The sequence below is a fragment of the Monodon monoceros genome, unplaced genomic scaffold, assembly GCF_005190385.1.
Source record: "Monodon monoceros isolate NGI ecotype Baffin Bay Population unplaced genomic scaffold, NGI_Narwhal_1 Super_Scaffold_19, whole genome shotgun sequence".
NCBI lineage: Eukaryota > Metazoa > Chordata > Mammalia > Artiodactyla > Monodontidae > Monodon > Monodon monoceros.
Window position 1 is genome coordinate 48,798,386 of NW_021703775.1, and position 24,195 is coordinate 48,822,580.

Sequence of the window (24,195 nt, forward strand, 5' to 3'; positions counted from 1 at the left end):
AAGTAAAGAAACATTTAATCAAGAAAATCTATATTAACTCAGTAACAATAGCAAGAATCTGTGGTATGTGAACCAAAACCCACTCCGTCCCCTTACCAGTCAGTGAGCTAGAAATCCCAGTCCAGAGGGTACAGCCAAGAACACAAGGCTCCCTCTCCCCTAACTCAGCTGGAGGGCTGCATTTCTTCTTATCTCGCTCTCAGTTACCTGTTGCTGAGGCTAAGTTCTAGGTAAATATGACTGAGGTGGGGGGTTCTCTTCTTTTACCCAGCCCTGACTTGTGGGATGGAGGCTCTACGTGGGCATGGTGCAGCTGAGAATCTGTGGCCCTGATCATCCTGGCCCCAGCTCATTCACAGGAGTTCCATGCTAAAAGAGGCAAGCTGAGGAGACCAGAGGCTGCTGCCCTACCCTCTCCATGGAGTAATGCAGGGGTGTCACTCTGAGAGAAGTGCATCACTGTCATCATCCCCTGCACAGAACCACGGCTCAGAGATTTAAGCCAAGGGAGAAACAGTTCTTAAAACAGAAAGCTCTGAATCTCTTCCCAAAGGAATTGACTTAATTCACAACAGACTGTGGAGAAGAAGTTCAAGCCTAGGGATGCTCTCAAAAATAATGGCACTTGTGCTGAAGGTAATTCGGAGGATTCATTGGAGATATAAGGTAGACTGACACCTAGACACACAATAGAACAGTTAGACTTAATTGATATCTACAGGACACTACATAAAAAAAAAAAAAAATAGAATACACATTCTTTTTCCAAGGGCACATGGGACGTTCTCTAGAATAGACCACAAACTAAGACCCGAAACAAGCCTCAACAAACTTAAAAGGACAAAAATTATTTCAAGCACCTTTTCTGACCACAAGGGCATGAAACAAGAAATCAACCACAGAAAGATAAATGAGAAAAAAATGGTTATATGGTGACTAAACAACATGCTACTAAAAAACCAATAGGTCAACAATGAAGTCAAAGAGGAAATTAAAAAATACCTTGAGACAAACAACAATGAAAACACAACCATACAAAACCTATGGGATGCAGCAAAAGCAATCCTAAGAGGGAAGTTCATAGTGATACAGGCCTATCTCAAATAAACCTAAACTACCACCTGAAACAATCAGAAAAAGAACAAACAAAATCTAAAGTCAGCAGAAGGAAGGAAATAATAAAGATCAGAGAGTAAATAAATAGAGATTTTAAAAACAACAGAAAAAAATCAATAAAACCAAGAGCTGTTTTTTTGAAAGGATAAACAAAATCAACAAATCACTGACCAGGCTCACCAAGAAGAAAATAGAAAGGGCCCAAATAAACAAAATAAGAAATGAAAGAGGAGAAATAACAACCAATACTGCAGAAATATAAAAAAGTCTTAAGAAATTATTATGAACAGTTATATGCCAAAAAAAATTAACAACCTAGAAGAAATGGACAAGTTTCTAGAAACATACGGACTGCCAAAAAGGAATCAAGAAGGAACAGATAATCTGAACAGACTGATCACTAGAAGTAAAATAGAATCTGTAATTAAAAAAAAAACCTCCCTGCAAACGAAAGTCCTGGACCCGATAGCTTCATTGGGGAATTCTACCAAACATACAAAGAAAAACTTAACACCTATCCTTCTCAAACTCTTCCAAAAGACTGAAGAGGAAAGAACACTCTCAAAGTAATTCTATGAAGCCACTACCACACTGATACCAAAACCAGAAAAAGACACTACCAAAAGAGAAAATTACAGGCCAATATCTTTGATGAATATGGAAGCAAAGATTGTCAAAAAAGTTTAGCAAACCAAATCCAAGAACACATAAATAGGATCATACACCATAATCAAGCTGGATTCATTCCAGGGTCACAAGGATGGTTCAACATATGCACATCAATCAATGCGATACACCACACGAACAAAAGAAAAGACAAGAAACACATGATCATATCAACAGATGCAGAAAACGCATTTGACAAAATTCAACATCCATTCATGATAAAAACTCCCACCAAAGTGTGTATAGAGGTAACAAATTTCAACATAATAAAAGTCATTTATGACAAACCCATAGCCAACATAATATTAAGTGATGAAAAGCTGAATTCTGGAACAAGGCAAGGATGCCCACTTTCATCACTTCTATTCAACATAGTATTGCAAGTCCTAGCCACAGCAATCAGACAAAAAAAACAAAAATATCCAAATTGGAAGGGAAGAGGTAAAATTGTCATTATGTGCAGATGACATAATACTCTATATAGAAAACCCTAAAGACTCCACACAAAACTATTAGAACTCATAAATGAATTCAGTAAGGTAGCAGGATATAAGATTAATATAGAGAAATCTGTTACATTTCTTTACACTAACAATGAAACACCAGAAAGAGAAAGTAAAAAACAATTTTGTTTAAAATCATATCAAAAAAAAAAAAACCTAGGAATAAGCCTAACCAAGGTGGTGAAAGACTTATACGCTGAGAACTATTAAACATTGATAAAGGAAATCAAAGATGATTCAAGAAAACGGAAAGTTACCTCATGCTCTTGGACTGGAAGAAATAATATTGTTAAAATGCCCATACTAGCCAAAGAAATCTACAGATTTAATGCAATCCCTATCAAATTACCCATGACACTTTTCACAAAACTAGAATAATTCTGAAGTTTATACAGAACCACAAAATATCCAGAATTGCCAAAGTAATCCCGAGGAAAAAGAACAAAGCTAGAGGCATAACCCTTCCAGACTTCAGATAATACTACAAAGCTACCATAATCAAAACAGCATGGTACTGCACAACAACAGACATATGAATCAATGGAACAGAATAGAGAGCCCAGAAATGAACCCACACACCTACAGCGCATTAATCTTCAACAAAGGAGGCAATAATATACAAAGGGGAAAAGACAGTCTTTTCAGCAAGTGGTATGGGAAAGCTGGACAGCCACATATAAATCAATGAAGTTAGAACACTGCCTTACACCACACACAAAAATAAACTCAAAATGGCTTAAAGACTTAAATATAAGACATGACACCATAAAACTCCTAAAGGAGAACATAGGCAAAACACTCTTTGACATACATTGTAGCAATATTTTCTTAGATCAGTCTCCCAAGGCAAAAGAAATAAAAGCAAAAATAAACAAATGGGACCTAATCAAATTTATAAGCTTTTGAACAGGAAAGGAAACCATAAACAAAATGAAGACACCTACAGACTGGGAGAAAATATTTGCAAACGATGCAACCAACAAGGGCTTAATTTCCAAAATATACAAACTGCTCCTACAGCTCAATATCAAAAACACAAACAATCCAATCAGAAAAATGGGTAAAGGGAATTCCCTGGCAGCCCAGTGGTTAGGACTCTGTGCTTTCACTGCCTAGGGTGCGGATTCAACCCACTGATGGGGGAACTAAGATCCCGCAAACCGCATGGCACTGCCAAAAAAAAATGGGTAGAAGACCAAAACAGACATTTCTCCAAAGAAGACACACAGGTGGCCAACATGCACATGAAAAGATGCTAGAGAAATGAAAATCAAACCTACAATGAGCTATCACCTCACACTGGTCATAATGGTCATCATCAAAAAGTCTACAAATAGGGCTTCCCTGGTGGTGCAGTGGTTGAGAATCTGCCTGCCGATGCAGGGGACAAGGGTTCGTGCCCCGGTCCGGGAAGACCCCACATGCCACGGAGCGGCTGGGCTTGTGAGCCATGGCTGCTGAGCCTGCATGTCCGGAGCCTGTGCTCCGCAACAGGAGAGGCCACAACAGTGAGAGGCCCTCATACCGCAAAAAAAGAAAAAAAAAAACTTGTTCACAAATGTCTATAGCATCATTATTCACAATAGCCAAAAGGTGGAAACAACCCAAATGTCCATCAACTGATAGGTAGATAAATAAAATGTGATATATCCATCCAATGGAATATTATTCTGCAATAAAAAGGAATGAAATACCTATACATGCTACAACTTGGATGAATCTTGAAAATATTACGCCAAGTGAAAGAAAGCAGTCACAAAAGACCACAGATTATATGATACCATTTATATGAAATGTTCAGAACAGGCAATTCTATAGACAGAAAGTAGATTAATGGTTGCTTGGTACTGGGCGGGGACAGAACAGGGGAATAAGAGGGTGATAGCTAAAGTATACAGGGTTTCTTCTTAAGGTGATGAAAATATTCTAAAACTGACTGTAGTGTTGATGCACATGCCTGTGACTATAGTAAAAACTACTGAACAGTACACTTTACATGGGTAAATTGTATGGTATGTAAATTATATCACATTTAAGCTGTTACAAAAACAAATAATCAAATCACTACTATAAAAATCATGGTTTTCTTACAAACATCATTTAAACTGAGGTCCATTCAATGGCCTGAAAATACTTTTTTCAAATTAAAACAGCATTTTTTTCCCCAAGACTTTCAACCTTTACATTTTGGGGCTTTGTTATGATACAGTTCCTCTAAAAATAGCATTTTTACTATTAACCTTCCCCTATGCTACCTGTTGGAAAGTTGCTACGAATTCTTATGCTTTGCCCCTCTCCATTTAAAAACGAGGAAGGAGAGAAAGAGATTTAATTTTTTTTTTTTTTTTTTTTTTTTCGGTACGCGGGCCTCTCACTGTTGTGGCCTCTCCCGTTGCGGAGCACAGGCTCCGGACGCGCAGGCTCAGCGGCCATGGCTCACGGGCCCAGCCGCTCCGTGGCATGTGGGGTCTTCCCAGACCGGGGCACGAACCCGTGTCCCCTGCATCGGCAGGCGGACTCTCAACCACTGCGCCACCAGGGAAGCCCAAGAGATTTAATATTTAATGTATGTCTTCGATGCCTGATATTGTACATTCTTAATTTAACTTAATCACATTTACCTCTGTTTTATAAGTGGGAAAACAGAAGCAGAGAAGTGATTTGCCCAAGACCCTAAATGTATAAGGAGCTGGAGGGTTTGAATTCAAGTTTTTCTGACCCTCTTCTCACTTCAACACGCCAAACCACCTCCCTTCTCAAGCTTCTTGTACTCTAAATTTCTTCAAGTTAAACCATGAGTAACAAAAATACTTACTTGGCAAGGCGAGAAGACCAATGTAAGTCTGCAGCTTCTCAAACACAGCTGTCATCTTTTTCATGTCCTGGGACAGCTCTAGATTCCTGGCTCGTAATGCAGATGTGCAAAGGGAAGCTTCACATTCTTCTTCTAAACTAAGAATGGGCAGATTTTATAAAAGTGAGCATCCTGCACGATTTTCAACTAGCTATAAGAAACTATCTAAATTCTCAAACATCTATATCCAAAGAGAGAATTTACCAAAAAAGGAATTTGATCTCATTTACAAGGTTCCATTTTTTATACCATAATACATACACCTGCTTGCTGCAAACGCCAATGCAGCAAAAGACGACTAAATGGAAGAAAAAATAAAGGGAGGTGCCCATTATCTTTCCATCCTGAGAGCAGCAAAAACATGTTTCCCTTAAAAATATTTTCAGGAGAAAAATATTTCATAGACTGAACTCCTAAAGAGAATTAATTACACAGGAACTAGGACAGAAAATCATTGAGAAACCTTTTTCAGTGTATGTAGGTTCAAAAGTCAAACAGATTGGAAAAAACAATCTATAGGCTCAATACAAAAATAAATGCTTAACATTCATAAAATACATTTTACCATTTTCAATTTTAAATGGTGCTTTGGAAAACTTAATTATAAGGTTAAAAAAACTATACTGACTCTTAAGAGTGTTTATTTAAAACGTGCAGTAATCAAGTAAAATGCTTTTTACACAAAGCTACGAAAGTTATTAGCACAGAATGATAATCATATCCATTCCCTTGACCTTGCCTCTTCTATTTATTTATAGCAAACAGCTTCATTCAGTACTAAGCCCATTTACTACTAATGAACATGTCATCTTGTCAACTAAAGTGGTATTTAAACCAATGACCAAAAAATTGCCTAAAAACATAAATACCTGATAACATAGGGCTGAAGGCATATGGAACAGAACATTCCAAGAATAGGAATCTTAAATCAAGAAAGGACTTATCCAGTGTTTCTAAAAATGTAATAGTGAAAAAATAAATTAAGATAAAATAACAATGCTTAACTGTTTCAAGTAGTAAATACCACTTTTGCAATGGTTCTTTTTTTTTTTAATAGGAGAAAAAAAAATTTAATTACATATGTAGGGGAGTCCACAAAGACAATGAGACCCAAGGGCAAGTGGGGCAACTGAGGCTTATATATGCCATCCTGAGGTAAGGAATGGGATAGGAGCCTGGAGAAGGGGAAGTCACAGGATGATAAGGAGGGCAGATGTTTGGCAATTAGAAGTTTTGCAATGGTTCTTAGAGTCTTTTCAACGTAAGCCAAATCAATAAAGTGTATTCAATTTAGTGTTAAACTTCCAGAGTCAATTTTCAAAAAAACTTTAATTATACTGAACTAAAACATTTAAGGATCTGAATGAAACTGTTTGTTTCAATAGTTTGCTTGTTTCAAAATGTTCATTTGTTTCATTAGTTTGTCATAATTCCCTGATTCCTAAAACTCTGTCATGTGCACAAATCATAGAATTCAGTTACTGAAATGCCTTTGTTAGGTTAGAATTAGGAAATAAGATGGCTCTTAACACATTAATTTTTAATAATAAAATTTCATATTATTGAAAAGCTAAAACCTACTACTTTAGTTTTACAAGGACTTAAAAACTATAATTACTTGTATATTTTCAACATCTGTAAGTTATTCATCTACGTATTTCCTAAACCTTATTTTACAATATACTATACTACATATATGCTCTTATTTCTCCTATGTATTATTATTATTATTGTATTATTCTTTGATTACTTTTTTTAAAGACTAAATCTTAGGATGAAAAGATTTAGATGAATTAGGACTCTTGGTAGTTTTAGACCAAAAGTATCAAAATGTACAAGGAGTATTCTCAAATTTCCAATTACATAAATTATTTTCTCTTGCCTTTCTAGAAGTGTTTAAGATGGAGCATTTAAGGCTAATTAATGACATATCCTATGAGGGCTGAAGTATGTACACAAAGTTTTTACTTTATAACTTAAATAAATCACCAATAATAAAAACAATATACTATTTCAAAGAAACCTAAGGATTATAAATTGCAATGTAGAGGTTAACTATTATAGCCCCCACCTAGATGTTTATAGTAAAAGGATAAAAAATACCCCAAAATGAAATATTTCCTTCAATAAATGTGTCATTCACAATCATTAAAAATACTGGTTCATATTGCATTATGTGGTTATAGTAGTAATCTCAGTACAGAATACTGAAAAAACCCTAGCTGACAAACTACAATTCAATTTTCTTAAATATAAGTTTGTGCTGCTCAAACCATGACTTTCCTTTTTCACAAAAGTCCAAATTGGTTGTGGTGCAGAAAGGTCAGGCAGATCACAAGAAGCACATGTTATTACTTTAGTAACTCCAGCACAGCTCAGATGATACCTCGCAACTCCCCAAGCTCCCTGGCCCAGAGGGTAAGTACCTTTTTAACTGATAAGGAAGAATCTTCCTAAGAAAACATATGTAAGAGGTTAAATGCTCTGAAAAAGTTTTCAATTTCACAGTTGTCTCCTGGAAAAGAAAAAATTTCAAGGTTAATAGTGTCATTTGAAAAAGAAGAGCTCCCATTTCCAGAAGTAAAACATAGAAGAAAATTACCAGGACAGTCACAGTATCCTCAGTAATACTTTCAAATAAATGAAGCATTCCTTCCTCAAGAGGGCGGACATAGGATGCATTTTCATGAAGATACTGTGAGAACTAAATAGAAGGGAAAGAATTGTGAGTTAAATCACTGGAAAATAAAGAATAGCAAAACATTTGTAAATGGACTCGCTGAGTTTTAAACCTAAATTCTTTTGCAAACTTTTTTTGGGAAATCAGGCTTTTACACAGAGCTCCCCTCTAAAATCCTAGATATTATTCCCAAGTCCCCATTCCATTGCAAAATGAGGAACTAGAAGAGGGATGACATAATTAATGACCAGGCATGAAGCAAATGGGGAGGGGATACTATTTACAACACAGCACCAACAGGCCTTCTCTAAACAACTGCTTCTTCATAGGGGTCCCAGTTAAAAAAAAAAAAAAGGTTTGATAATCAAAACTGTATGACAGATTTTTGTGTTATATAACTCAATTTAACTCATTTTTTAGAAGCAAAAGACTTTTAAGTACAGTTTCTTATTTTCACTGTACACAATGTTCAAGGTTAACAAATTCCAGGAATGTAATTATCATCAAAATGAGAATATAAAAACTTTTATAACTGTCATGGATACTGTAATATTTACAAAGGACTAATTCAGTATGAAGAATAGATTCAGAAAAAGATTCCCCAGGCATTTAGACAACTGAGAAGCAAGAAGTTAATTTTTCACTTGTGAAATATCTCAGTTTTCTAAATACTGTATAATGGCTCAAATTTCTTTTTCTCAGTATGGAAATGTAAGGTCTCATTTTGCAGATAGGTGATTCAATTGGCCCTACTGCAAACTACACAGATATATGGCCCTGGGAAATTCAGTCTCTCTGGGCTTCGATCTTTGGAGCTGTCAATAAGTTGAACTCTAAGCTCAGGTATAAACGTCTACTTTATGATTCTATGAACAAGTCTAAACGCTTTGGTCAGCTTTTAACAAATGGTTTCTGAATCTTCAGTAATACAGACTTAATAGAAAATCACATAGGGCCTTTCAGAGGCCAAAGCACCAAGGGTAAAATATTGAGAAAAATAGGAATTCTTCAAAGTAATGAAATGTTTCTATTAAGATTAACATATTTGATTCTCGCTGTGTGGGCATAATATGGCAACAAGCTAAAATAAAGTAATGGCGGGAATTCCCTACTGGTCCAATAGTTAAGACTCAGCACTTTCACTGCTAGGGTCCGGGTTCAATCCCTAGTTGAGGAACTAAGATCCCGCAAGCCAGACGGTGTGGCCAAAAAACCCCCAAAACCAACCAAACAAATAAATAAAATAAAATAATGGACAAAGAATCAGTGGAAAAAAATGTTTTTATATTATAGGAAGTATAAAAGAAAATATAACTACATTAAAATGCTGCAGTTCCATTTTCCTTACCGAGGTCATCTGAAAGCTTTTTCCCACGGTGATATTAAAGAGCATTTCAAAGGCCCAAAGTTTAATTTTTATGAACTTCAAAAGATTTGTGGAGTCAGATGAAAATTGATGAAAAGCAAGCATCTGCTGAGGGCTTCCTATGAGTACGGCAGCATGACGACAATGGTAAGAGCTAGCCTTTACTGAGTACTTACTATGTGCCAAGCACTGTTCTTAGCACTGTACATGTATTATCTCATTAAATCCTCAAACATACATACCTGTGGGGTAGGTACTTTATCCTCCATTTTCAAGATGCACAGAGAGGTTAAATAAACTGACCAAGGGGACATAGAAAGTGGCAGAACTGGGCTACCACCCCAGAAGTATGACTCCAGAATCTAAGCCTTTGCTATACTAACAGGATCTGTGGACATAAATACTATTCAAACCCTGGAAATACTGCATGATGCACACACAGACACCAAAAAAAAGCTGATGAGAAAAATCAGGTAAGTAGAGAGTGGCATGACTCACTTCAGACACCACAGTATGGGGCACTTAGAGTTCATCTATTACAAGCCCCCTAATTTCCTCCCTTCAAGATGGCCCCAATAATCCCCACCTCCTACTATTCTTGGCTCTGAGTAACACCCACCCTCACACACTGTGTCAGGGCCAGTCTGTGTTACCAGTACAATATGGCAAAAGTGGTGGTATGTGACTACGTGCATACTCCCTATGGTTTCCTACTCCATGGTTTTGCTCATGTCTTTCCCTCTCCTGTGGTGAAAAAATACCCACCCCGCTTCACTCCTCCCATGCAAATCATGCTCATTTTTCAAAGTCCAGTTAAATCACCAAAGAACCTTTCCAGACACTACCACCGACAGCAATCTCCCCTCCCTGATGACCTCATATCACTTACTGCCCATACCACTCACTCACACTAAGGTCTTTAACAACTCCCTTACTATTTCATTTCTTAAGAATCCCCACGTTTGCCATATTTTACCTTAAGGGTAAAGACTACGATTTGTAGCTTTTCCCATGTGCTCCACAGTACTTGGCAGAGGCACACAAGTGGTCTGATAATTAGTAACAAGTCTCCACGTTTGTTCAGGGCAAACAAAAAGTATCCTGAGTTAAATGTACCTTCTGATTCAATGGAGATATAGTGTCAATGGCAGAATCAACAGGAAAAATCTGAATCCTCTGTTCTGTATAGGTGTGAAAGTTCAGAAGACCCTTGACGAGATCTTGAACAAAAGCCAGGGCCTGCCCAGCGATATCCCTCATCTTCAGCTTCAAAATGAAAAGGATACAGTTAAAGTCAACTATCAAGTTATTACTCCCAAACAACTTTATTAAGTCTGCTTTTGGAGAAACATTTGAACTCTAGTATAATTATTCCTTAATTTAAATTCATTTGCTCCCACTTAGATTTTAATACTACCATCTAAGTAATTACAATAGAAAGCCGCCAGCTTTGGTACATATACCTCTCCACTTAACTTAGACTGTTTAAGTGCAAAACCTAAAAGAAAGGTATGACTCAAAAATCAGTGCATCCCACAATTCAGTTCTAATGTTATCGGACAAGAGACAGCAAAAATCTATATTATTTACAAATTCAAAAAACAGCGAGTTTCACAATTTTTAAGAATGTATGAGGAAAGAAAGTAAAAGTTAAACGCAATGGTTTGGTGCACTAAACAGAGGCCCAAACAACTAATTGGTGTTTCTGAAAAGTTTGACACACACATCACTGAAAATAAAAACTTCATCTTTACCTGATGTCTCCTATTGTGGACTGGAACGTTCAGAGCATTATACTGACTATATTCTACAAAACAAAAATGGCTGTTCATTAAGTCATTTTACATTTACGAAAAAAGAGCTTAACTGAGAAATAATAAATGCTCACCCCATTTCCCAGCTTCTCAGCCCCTTCCCTTCCTGATCACTGCAGTGCACTCTGCACAGGCCTCTTTGTACTATGAACCCCTCACTCCCACCACTCCCAACAGGGGGGCTCATCCATCCCAGTTGGGTCAATCAGTTGGTGCATCAGTTTCTCTCCCCAGATCTAGGCTTTTATTCACAAATGTACACATCAGTAGGTAAAGAGATGCACACCAATCTGTTAGAATATTAAGCCACAACAAAGTTACCGTCAACATCTTTCCCATAAACCTGCTCCCCGTCTGCCTCTTTGATTTCTGTCAGCTGCACCACATCATTCCACCACACTGCCTCCTGTTGCTCCCTTGCCTCCCTGCATCTCCCTGACAACTCAGGCTCCAGCCCCCATCACAGCACACCAGGACTACCATCACAACAGCATCAGCCCCCTTCTCCCATTCCAGGGTAGTCTGCACTCTGTTGCCAGATGAACTTTGTGAGTGCACAAATTTCCCCAAGACATTTCCAAAAGCTTCTGCAACAACCTACTGACTTGCAAATTAAGTCCCCCCAAGCCCTTTGCCCAGAACTTGAGGGTCCAGCCCCACCCTCCCTTTCAGAACTTACCCATCATTGGCCTCCACATCCCACCCACTCTGGCCTCCAGTCATACTTAACTAATTACTGCTGTCAGGCCCTGACAGCACCTTTATCCTACATAACCACACTCCATGCTATTCCCTGGCTCGTTCTCCCTCACCTCTCTTACCAATAAAACCTACTTTTGCATCCTGGCCCAGCTCAAAGCACACTTCTTCCAAAAGGCTTCCCCAAACAACCCCACCGGTAGTAATCATCCTTACTCTGAAACCCCAAGAGGTTCTTCATGGAATAGCTTAGCTTATATTTTAGATATTTCTCTACCTTATTTCTTTCCTACTGGACTATACATTCCTTGAGGGTAGGTAGAGATTTTTGTCTTATACGTTTTTGCATATCCTGTGCTCCCCACCCATTTAGACTTTCAGTAAATAATCTCTAAATATTTCGGAACTGAAAGTAGTAACCTACTTGTGACATGGTAAGAACCTAAAATAGGGTGACAACTAGTACTGGAAAAGAAAGGATAAACCCAAAGAGACTCAGAAGGAAATGATTAGAACCTGATGACTAAGGAATAAGGGGAAAATGAAATGCCAAGGTTTTAAGCCTAGTGGATCAAAGTATGCTGGTGCTATTTACATTAATGTAGAAAGCAGTAACAGGTGTTGTTTTCAGATGAATTTAGGTTTTTGATATAATAATGACATATGCTGATTTCAGTGTTAGAGCAAACTACTATTTTTCTTTGGTGTCTTTTCTTCCCTCTTTTTTTAGGTCTTCCCTAAGAAAAATTGAGAAGAAGTCAAAAATTAATTTCAATGATATAATTGTAAAAAAGGAAATGTGTACTAATTTAAATTTAAGTTTCCGGATCAAAACAATTGTTTTCTTTGTCTTCAAGGTTTAGATTTAATACCTGTCTAAAGGTTACAAATTTGGCATCTGTTATATATGTAAGTTGATTTTTCTTTTTTTAACTTCTTTTTGTTGCTCTTGGCTGTGTAAATTACCAGACCATTCCCAGGATGAGCAGGAAGCAGGGCTTACCCAAGTCAACTCCCTAACTATCTCTGGGGATTATCCAAAGGGCAGGAGATAACCAGGCTAAGAAGATTCACCTCCCACCCATCCTGCTACTCCTCTCCCACCTTGCCGCCCACCATGATCAAATTTTCTTGTACAAATATTCAGGTACTTTATGTGAAAGTTGGTTTTCACCTTGGGATATGTTAAATACATGCAATTAAAAAATGTGGCTTTGGGCTTTTTCCAAGAAGCCTAGCTTCAGAATAGTTATGTGACAAATTAAAATCTCCCTATGAAACATGAAGGCCAAAGCTGATCAAAAGGACAAAAAGAAAGCAACCCTCTGTTAGGCCAAAGAGATTTTCTGCCAAATAGATTACAAATTATTTTAATTAGCTGGCTATCATAAAGAGGTTCAGAGTTGCAAATAATGGAAAACTGTACATAATACCTACTTGTATCATTAAAAGGTACTTTTTCACTGATGATTGATAAGGATTCCTCTAATCTACTTGACAAATCTTCATGAAGATTCTTTAACTGTAACTGACTGAAAGAAAAAATACAAAACCACATTATCAATAGACAGTAGGTCATGATTTGCTTGTTACCTCAACAGCTGGTACCAGGCTTTCAGAGGATGGTACCTGATATCTGGGATACCCTTGGTAGTAGAGAGTTGTTAAAAAAAAAAAATGAAGATAAGAAAAATACTAAGCCTTGATTCTAAAGCTCCTGAGACTCCTGTTGAATGACTGGAAGTTTCAAAGAATTTATCACAGTCCCAATATCTTATACAATTTTAAGTTTATCTCCCCAAGCTCAAAATAATCTTAGAGCCATTTCAAACTCATAAATTTTCTCTTTACAACACATAAATATTTGTCCAAGTATTATGGTAAACGTTTTTAAAGTATTAAAGCGTTTTTTTTCTCTTGAGCTGAAAATCTGATCGTTTTGGGTTTTGATTCAGTTAAGACCATAGATACACCATGCATGTTCAATGCAACTAAACTGAAAAAATGCACTTGATTGATCTTATTAAAATCTAAAATATGTCATTTATCAAATAAGTGTTGGTGCATGCTCTTACTACCTAGAGATAAGTAATATTTTAAAACATAAATATCTCCAAATTATCAATAGATTGCATAACCTCATTTTATTTAAAATTATTTAAAATTAAAAGGTTGACACCATGATCATTAGTCTTTCCTGACTAATGAGAAGGCCTTCTCTTTAGAGTAGTCTAAAACAGACAGGACTCAGTCCTCAGTACTGGAGCCCCAGAATGCCATCTGCCACAGTCCAAAACATCTGCAGGCTGAGGACTAACGCACAGGCCACTCTACAAAGAATTCATAAGGTCCCACAGATAACAAAACTGAAAAGGACCGTGGAGACGATCTACTCCTGTCTCATTGCAAATGTGGGAAAATTAAGACAGAGGAGCTACTACACCAAAACTCGGGTCTTCTGATTCTCACTTCAGGGCCCCTTGGAATTCACGTTTCCACATACCATTCTTCTGTCCGAAGTCGACATTCCTTGGCCTCCTTTTCTAGAGTCTGAGATTTTACCTGAATTTTAGAAGGAAAAAAAAGCACAGGGAACTCTACTCAATATTCTGTAATAAACCTATATGGGAAAAAAAATCTGAAAAAGAATGAATATGTGTGTATGTGTAACTGAATCAGTTTTCTGTATACCTGAAACTAACACAACACTGTAAATCAACTACACTCCAATAAAATTTAAAAAAATAAAAAATTTTTAAAAATAAACTATGCCAAACTATATTGTTTGGCTTTCCATTTTGAAATCCTGCAGGTAGAGAAAAAATTTTTCTACCCTTTTTTTTATTTTCTGGTTTTCCCCTATAAATTTTATATAGCTATTTACTTGAAATTGTGTTCAATTTGCTAGAAATGTGGTGTGACAAATATAACTAACCAAAATTATATGCATATTGGTCTGTCAAAAAAATAAAAAGAAGAGCAGAGGACTCAGGCCACAGATGTGAGCTCGCTGCGGAGACGCTGCAGGCAGCAGTCCTGCCTTGAACGGCTAACTTTTGTTCTATAAAGCAGGTGGATGATTTCCAAAAGCCTGGACTATTTTTTCACATGCTCTCACCAACGGCGGGTCTTACCTCTAGTTTAGCCTTGTCGTTCTGCAGCTTCTCGATGGTTTCCATGTACTTCCGGGTCAGGCCATCGACCACAGCTTGGTGCTGGGCCGCTTCCATCTCCAGAGTGGCCAGCCGACTCCTTAGCTCTGCTTCCACGTGCTTGTGCTGCTCATCGGCTTCAAAAAACTGAAAAGAAAAGATCATGGTGTCTTCTCACAACATCCCAATATATACAAATGAAGAGAAAACAACTGCAGCGACTAATCACTGAGCAACTTCCATAAGGTTCCATATGCTCACTGTGCAAAACCACGCAGGCATGAGCTCGGTGGAGCCTCACGGCAGGTCAGAGGTGGTGTACTTGTAATCCCTCCTTTACAGATGGGGAAACAGAAGCTTCAAGGGATGACCTAACTTGTCAAATGTCTCACAGTCACAGACTGACTCCAAAGCCTGTACCTCCTTCCTCCCAGGCTCATGGATTTCTATTTTAAACCATTTCTGGCACACAGAAAACTCAACTGACCAGGGTATAACTTTTCTGTTAGGCTGACTTCTGCAATTAAATAATCAAAAATCAAACAGGTGTTACTCCTGAAGCAGGTAAGGCTCCTTTCCTTAATGAGAAGCCAGTAGTAATTAAGAATTATGAATACTTAACAGAAAATTCATGAAGTCAAAAGTTCATTTTGTAAACATTTTCGAAGACTGAGAATGCATATTTATTTTCCACTGTTTGACTATGCTCACCATTTCACACAAAAAATCAGTAGGCATAGTTGAATACACTACCCTATAACTCTTAAAACATGCTGAATGGTTTGGAGCAGACACTGATTACTCAACATTCCACAAATATTTGAGGGCCTGCCATGAGTGAGGCCCTGTCCTGAGGCTGGGCAGACAAAACCCGACATGGTCTATACACTAATGAGACCTTACAGACTAACAGGGAAACAGATAAAAACCAACTAAGCTATCATAAATTAAAAAGCAAACACTACTTATTGATAAGCCCCCATCTAAATGATCCATCCAACCACCTCCTATATAAAATGAAGAGTGCCCAGTATACTTCTTTATTGTTAACTTATGAAGTTATTCTGCTGTACTCTGAACAAGTGTATATTCAAAGCACACATCCGTATTAAAACATGAATGAGATCTAAGAAATGAATGAATGACAGTGACGTATGTACCCAAGGACCACAGGAAACATTAAAACACCCACCCATACACAAAGCACTCTATCTTGCACTGGTTTTTCCACATTGCAGATCATACAACCCATTTTTAAATTCATATGGAAAAACAGAAAGATTTTCTCACTTGTATGTGCAACCGTTCATTCTCTTCTATCTTCTTTTGCAGGTCTTCATCAAAGACACTCTTCTGCTCTTGACTCAACTGAGAAGAAGATTCTCCACTTTTCTGATGGAAAGAATAAGTTATGTCCACATAACTTTCATCCTTTAGAGAAACATCCTAAGGTACACAGATTCTCTATCACCTTAGTAGCTTGTCTCTTCTACGTGTTCACCATTCTCAAACAATCCTGCAAAAGGTATACAGTCCATCATTTAACTTTTCCTATGTGACACAAGTTGGAACTGCAAATACTGCAATGAGCAGGAAAGCTTAAAAAAGAGAGAAAATAACAGATAAGGCTCACTATTCTTTGCAGATGAATTCAGGAGTAGTTCTTTTGGAAGACAGAGCAGACCCAGAAAGCTAGCAATACAAATATGCTAATAAATATCATTTCAATTGATCTTTTGGTTTGGGAAATGACAGTTTTACCAATTCCATGAGTCTGAGTTGTTAAAACTCCTTTAAGAAATTAACAGCATTCACAAAAACACATTTATACAGAAGTTCACATAAATTTCTAATTTAAAAAACATAAGATAAAGCTATTATAAATAAACAGAAGGAAAAAGCTCAAAGATTATGAAAAATACTTGCCTTTTGCCTTTTTACCAATATTAACTTTTTCTACATAGAACAGCACTATTTAAGAGCCAATAATGAACATCTGTTTTCATGGAATACACACAGAAGTGAGACTATTCAAGGGGCAGCCTAACAATGAACTGTTCAGACATCAGTCACCACCCCCCTCTGCCTTTCTTGTGCTTCACTCCTCACTTAAAATGAAGTCATTTACTGATCCAATGTGAACCAGTGATTAGAAAGCCCTTTGAAAATGGAGCAGCTATGTAACAAACAGACAAACAAATAAACATTAAATGCGAACACAAGAGGTATGTGCACACAAGGAACACTGTTGAATGACATATTCTGGGTCCTTAGTGCTTCCAAATGTGGAAAGCTCTTATTAAAATTAATTCAGAAGTAATTATACCCAAATCTCTGCTAAAACAGCCCTGGGAGAGGATCTCACTAACCTGGGGAGCATGTTTGAAATACAGATGGCTATTCGCTCCCCAAGGGTCTTTCAGAATTTCCAGAGCATGTGTATTTTGACAGTTTCCCAAGTGATTCTAATACATATCTGTTTTGCCCTCTCTCTTCCCCATTTATTTGAAAATTACCTCTAGAGAATTCTTCCATGTAGGGGAAATGCGTATGGAAATATACCAACACATAATTATGTCAACTGCCCATCATATGGCAAATACAGCCCTGGGTACTTTTACATGATCCCATTTAATCCTGACAACAAACCTGAGAGTATCTTCCCCACAACTGAGGTTGCAAGGCTAAAAAATTTGCCTAAAGTCATAGAACTATAAATGGCAGACAAAGAATTCAAGCCTGGGCTCAACTCCAAAGCCAGCACTCTTCCCTCCACACCATGCTGCTTCAGAGTTACTGCGGGCCTTCTTCCCTCCAACCATTCTATTATTACTGCCTCAACCCACACATTTGTGGGGTGCTGTTCTACAAACATGCAAGACTTTTAAAGACTCAATCACTAGCTCCTGCCCTTAAAAAAGAAACAACTTCTAAATCACAGAATGATCAAAAGTACTGGATCATCCATCTTAGAGTAATCAGAATCTCACCTCACGACATAAAACCAGAAGGGAAAAAATCATATTTACATCTCAGGACAATAATACCAAATTGAACTCCTAAGAATAAACACCCGAAGAAAATACATCTGCAACAAACTTACAAGCCTAATATATGAGTACTTCAACTGCTACTTTCACAGACAGCAGCTACACTTTGACAATTTCTCATTCTATCTGCCCTACCTTGGGTTAATGGCAACTCAGTATAACTAAAAAATATCCATAATTTTGACCAATATGAGATACTCCCTTCACTTTTCTCAGTCACTAAATCAACTATGTGCATGTTGGCTCCTAATAAATTCTTGAAAACTCACTTCCATATGAAAATGCCTCTAATACTGGTATATATTAATAATAAATGTCTGCTTTCTTAACCCAATATCCAGGTGTAATAATGGAACTTTAGAGTATTTGGAGGTGAGGTCTTCTGTTAAAACCAGGATGGCCTGGAGATGTCTGTACCTAATGACAAGGTCACACTAACTTGCTTTTACTTGACCTACCTTGTTTTTCTTGCCTCGGGGTTCACTTAGAGCCAGCTCATCTTGAAGTAGCTCTACTCTCTTGGCAAGCTGCAGATTTCGGAATGTCAAACTGTCCATTTCCTGCTGTAGTTTTCTCAGTGATTGATCCTTCATTTTCAGTTGTTCCTACATCAAAGTGAAAAGAGACCATTCCTTGTAATTTAGCCTTAACATTTAAAAATAATGGAAAAAAAATATTTTTTCTTTCACCAAAATATAATCAAAACCTCTTGCTTTAAGGAATTCAAGTTGTATGTTTATCATTACAGTTCCTATGTTTTTAGGTCTGTTTTGTGGCAAAATCATTTTCTGGCCAAACCAAGCGTATTTAAAAATAAAACTAAAGGAGTATATATACTGAAGTAACAGTCATCGACCTAGAGTAAAATATCCACAACTATGTGTTGTTATGTAATGTTCTTATACTTGTGTCTGGCAGTGAGGAGACACAAAGTCTGAGACTACAATTTTATAAACTTGAAAGCTTAAAGAGAACCTCAGACTCCTGATGATGCCCTTTGGTAAGCAAGAATGGAAGAAATATATTTGTATTCACTATTTCCCATAAATCCTCCTTGAATTTAAGTCAGTCGAAATGAAGTCTTTTTAATACACTTTAAATTATTCTGATTTGTCAAAGATAAAAATCAATATTATCCTACCACAAGAATAGTTTCAGATGTCTTAAAATGAAAATAGCAACAAAATCTAAACAACACATCTTCTACTGACCATTCTGTACTGCTTATACCACGGTAAGGGTAAGAAAATGGGAAACAAGAGAAATATTTAGTTTCACTCTATTTTTTTAAAAAAATATTATTCTGGGGCTTCCCTGGCAGTCCAGTGGTTAAGACTCTGTGCTTCCAATGCAGGGGGCATGGGTTCAATCCCTGGTTGGGGAATTAAGATCCCATATGCCACGCAGCATGGCAAAAAAAAAAAAAAAATTATTCTAACTATATTTTCCTTACAACGTTCTGAAAACTTTGCGTTCACTGGTAATCAAACACAGATGGCCATATACTACCATATACTGAAAGATCTGTGCTTTTATTACTTTCATTGAAAAACCACTATAAAGCTAAGAGGTCAAGTTTTAATGAACAGGGGATTTAAGGATATTGAAACAGCAACCTAAAAACCAGAGGCTGGTGTCTGCAATCTATTGACATTATTTGCATGTTGAGGGCACAGCTAGAGGGATAGCATATGTGTTCATTAAAGAGAAAAACATTTTCCTTTTCTGTTGTTTGTTTAGTAAGTCCTTAATTTTTACTTGAAGTTCAATGGTAAACTTAGGCTCAGCCCATGTCCAAATTACTATATGTTTCAAATTACAGAAATTCAAATCAATGAATGCTTACTGTATCTAACAACTCATTGAAGAGACAAACCCAATATAATCGAATGCCTACTCTAACACAGACATCCTAACATTCCCATTGAGCAAACTGGCAAACTGTCATTCTCACTATGATTTTAATGACCACTGTGATGAATAGTAAAACATAAAGTAATTTCTTTACATCCTTATAATTAGTTAATCACTAGTTGACTAATGTTCCAACTCCATTAACCAATCAGTAATTTCAGAAGACATCCATCCCAATCTCTCTGTAAACCCTAGTTTCTGCAATGAGGACGATAATAGTGGCGTCTGCCCTCACAGAGCTGTTGTGAAAACTGAGATAATGGATGTAATGTGCTAGCGTAATGCCTGACACACCGTGGGTGCTCAATAAATAGAGCCTGCTATTGCCACCACGGCCACTATCACAGGGTTAATTGGACACAACCAGCAACAGGAGGGTGTCAAACACCAGAGTGGGCTACTAAGACGAGCTAGGAAATACTTCCCCAGTAATAGGTTTTAAACATCATGAGGAGAGATAATAATCATTTCTTCAGTGATTTAGGCAAAATAATAACTTGGCTAACATATCCTGACTTTAAAGCTTATTTTTAATCATCTCAGCTTGGGCGCAGAGAGCTTTGGGAGTATGGGTAAGATGCTCTGAACTATCTCAGCCCTGAGTCTGTGGAACAGCACCTGAGGAGGGAGCGCCCTCAAGACACAGATTTCTCTAGTGGAGGATCCAACACCAGCCACGTGAAAGGACGTATCTCTGGGTCTTGGAGACCTGAGTGGAAATTCTCAGGATATGTCACTGGTTGGGGCCTACTCCAGAAAGAGAGAAGAGTAAAGGGAATCTTAAGCCCTTTTCTCTAAAGAGGAAGCAAGGGAGAGAGCGAAAGAATGAAGTAGGCAGTATTAACTGAAGCTTGGCCAAGAAGGAATCCATATCCTCGAATGAATTTTTCCAATTAAAAATATCACTAAGCAGTACTTATTATATGCCTACTAAAATGAGGTAGAAACATATTCCTGCAACTCCCACCATATTTCTCCTCTCAGTTAAAGGTGCTGATGGTAAGATGTATCACTCAAACAGTCCTCATTAACACAGGTTATTACTATTAAACAGCTCGACCTCAAAGCAAGATTGATGGACTAAATGATTCACACTTTCAAATCCATTTAGTAGGGGACAACCATCGGCTGAATGCTAGGGATATAAACATGAATATGACACAGCCCCACAGAGTGCTATCAGATGAAGCCAGATAATAAGCCCCATTAATCCTGATGAATTTAGCTATGAGAGAAGCAAGGTATGAGAGAAATGCATTACACACAGTCCAATAATACATTTTTGTAATTTCTAGCTAAGGAAGTCAAAGCACATCACATTCATACCTAAGCAAGTAGGAAAGTTAAACACCAAAAAACTCTATTACCCTCCCCTATTCCTAGTGAGTCACTGTCAGAGTTGGGAATTTAACCCAGAAAACTGAGCTGAATTCCCTGCTGTGAGCTTCACCAAACACTAACCTAACCCTCACAACACAAAATACCCTGTAGCCTACCTTTAAAGCAGCAGAATTTGCTTGTTCATCCACGACACCTTTTTTCAAGACCTGATTCTGAGCCCGAAGCTGAAAACAGAGGAGGTAATAATTAATTTTTAATATAAAGCAATCACTTATAGCAAGGAAATCACTTACCCTAACTTTACAGGAATCAGTACGCTGAGTATCTGCTCACATATATATGAGAACAAGAACATTAGCCCGGAAGGGAACAGTAGAGATCATCAGTCTGCCATTTTACAAATAAGGACACAGAGGCTGAGCTGCCCAATGACATAAAACTAATCAATGCAAAACTGAGACTAAAGCCCAGGTCTCTCGACTTCCCGCACATGGTTCTTTCTATGAAACCAATCACCTCCCTAAATAAAAACTAATACAATAGATAATAGGGTACTGAGTATGTCATTTTCCTTGAAACTCTGACACACCATTCATCTGTAAAATACATACAACTGGACTGATTATGGAATAAGAATTCAACAGAAAATAAAAGTATAGGGCGTCAACATACCCAGCAGTACACTGTGCCTAATATTAGTCATGCAAATATCATCGCCCGCAATAGCCTCAGGAATGGAGGACTTTTAATCAGGCATCAGTGGAAGCAGTGTTCAAAAGCAACTAAGAAGCAAGCTCAATTTAGAAATTGATAATAATAGCAGCTAGCATTTGAATGCTCCGTTACATACCAGGCACTGTCCTAAATACTTTACATACACTACCTCATTAATCCTCACAACCCTATGAAATAGGTGCTATAATTATCGCCATTTTACAGATGAAACCAAGGTACAGAGAAGTTCAGTGGCAATGCTGAGATTCAGAAAGCAGCAGTTTTGACTCCAGGCATAATGTCATTAGACAATATTGGCTACTATTTTATAAAGCTACATATAAATGAGAAAAGTAGTGGGCTGGAGAGGTGACAGAAGCCTTTGAAGAGGTAGGACTTGGGCTTCTTTCACAGTTTTTTTTTTTTTTTAATTGAGGTCTAACTTTATTTTAAATAAAATATACAAAACAGAAATTATACAGCTTGATGAATTTCTACTTAGGTATACATCTATATCACCACCACCAGCAGGGTTTTGAAAGATAAACCTTCTGTAGTTATCAGCAAGCACAACACAGAGCATGTGAGTATAAATATACCAGCCCAGTGTAGCTGAAGCAAAAGGGTTACAGACTAATTTTCTGAGGACTCAGTACAGAGACCATGATAGACCAGGTTCTTCTCTGAGAAACTAAATGAATGGGAGAATTTTATCTATGAGCTTAAAAAAAAAATCTACTTCTAGTTCTGCATAGCTCACATCTGTCTCCTGAGAACAGAAATGACTTTTTTCTATGCCAGAAGAGTAGGAATATTTGAATATTTATGAATTATCTATGATTGTTTTTGTGTGACAATGACATTAGAGATGAGTAGATGCAACAGAAACCATATGGCCCCAAGCCTAAAATATTTGCTATTAGGCTCTTTACACTCTGCTCTAGAAGTTCAGAAGAGAGAAATAAATACCACTTTAATGTTGACTTCCATTGTGTAGTATTTTACCTTTTAAGCAATATCAACATATTCTTGGATAATGTGCTACCTAGGTAAGAGAATTCAAGAAATACTTTCAAATCCATATAGCCAAAGGACAGCGATACTACTTCAGTCTTTAGGTTTCATTTCATACCCCTGTTCTAACTTTGCTCTCTGATCTTCTTTGTGTGGTATTTAGAAGGTCCTAATGACTGCCTCAAGGACTAGGGATGAAGCTTGAAATCTGCTGAACTGACAATTTTCTGTAGGACCAGAACTACATCAGTTTTCAAACAAACAAAAAAAAACCTCACCTTTAATTTTTAAGGCACACTTATAAGCTACATAAAGCAAACTGAACAGCCTACTGTGTCATAAAAGCAAAATTAAAGTTTTCAAATTACTGCTGTTTGGAACTTAATCTGATTATAATGAAAAATGATTTCGATTTTCCTTTGGAAAATATTGTTTGCTAAATTGGTAACAATTCAAACACAGTTTCAATGGAAACATTCAACAGAAAATGCAGCTTTTAGAAGTATTTATCGAAAATCCCTTTCTATTGTTTGGTAGGTAGAAAAGGATAAGCTTGGCCTACTCCACTGCCTTGTTACCTGCACTTGGCATTTGGCATCTTCCTGCATTTCAGCATCACTACTGCCACATCTCTGCATTACTGACCAACATCTTGTCAAGTGTGGATACTGCTGTGACCAGTCTGGTCTTTTAGAATCTTATCTTTCTCCTCACCAGCATTCACCACAGTGGGAGGCAAATGCAGTGTTTGTTTCAGAAACAGTTACCGATGGTCACTAATGCCTCTAGGAGACTAGTGTGGAGACTCCAGTGGATGTGGATGTAACTGAGAAACAATTGCCCTGAAGTCTCCACTAGGACAGAAAAATTCTCCAGAAGGTGACATAGCCTATTTCCAGCAGCTGTGCCATGCACTTTTGTTCCATTCAGTAGAGAAATGGTCCTCTGAATCCCAACCCAGAAACCCTTAGTCCTTTTCAAACCTCATTTTTCATTGTGTTGTAATCTTTTGATTAGCTTTACCTTTACTCTGAAAACACAGCCTTTCCTCATTTTGACCAACCAAACCCCAACTGTTCTAGAGCCTACTTCCTACTCTGGTCCTACTTCTTCCATAAACTTTCCCTAACCATTCTCTATAGTGCCCCTATGGTCCACAGTGACCTTGCCCTCAGTTCCCTGGGCACTTGCTAGTAATAAGACATCTCTTATTTAAACTGTTCAGTTTTAATTTTACTTTTTAAAGCAGTACATTTTATGTTTACTAATTTATGTATGATTTCTATACTCAAGTCCCATGTGCCAATTAAAC

General features: G+C 37.4%; 1 protein-coding gene across 4 annotated transcripts in view; it reads right to left on the minus strand.

Moving 5' to 3' along the window:
• The window catches only part of PPP1R21 (protein phosphatase 1 regulatory subunit 21), a 56,428-nt gene that overhangs the window by 26,463 nt on the left and 5,770 nt on the right, over positions 1-24,195 (minus strand). For all 4 annotated transcript variants that reach the window (XM_029232418.1, XM_029232416.1, XM_029232415.1 and 1 more), the window contains exons 2-12: positions 21,311-21,379; positions 18,359-18,505; positions 16,141-16,242; positions 14,833-14,997; positions 14,202-14,260; positions 13,136-13,230; positions 10,940-10,992; positions 10,302-10,451; positions 7,742-7,843; positions 7,566-7,654; positions 5,101-5,237 (exon numbers count right to left, since the gene is read on the minus strand). In XM_029232418.1, the coding sequence (XP_029088251.1) occupies positions 5,101-5,237; positions 7,566-7,654; positions 7,742-7,843; positions 10,302-10,451; positions 10,940-10,992; positions 13,136-13,230; positions 14,202-14,260; positions 14,833-14,997; positions 16,141-16,242; positions 18,359-18,505; positions 21,311-21,379 (1,168 nt within the window). The remainder of the gene's footprint in view (positions 1-5,100; positions 5,238-7,565; positions 7,655-7,741; positions 7,844-10,301; positions 10,452-10,939; positions 10,993-13,135; positions 13,231-14,201; positions 14,261-14,832; positions 14,998-16,140; positions 16,243-18,358; positions 18,506-21,310; positions 21,380-24,195) is intronic.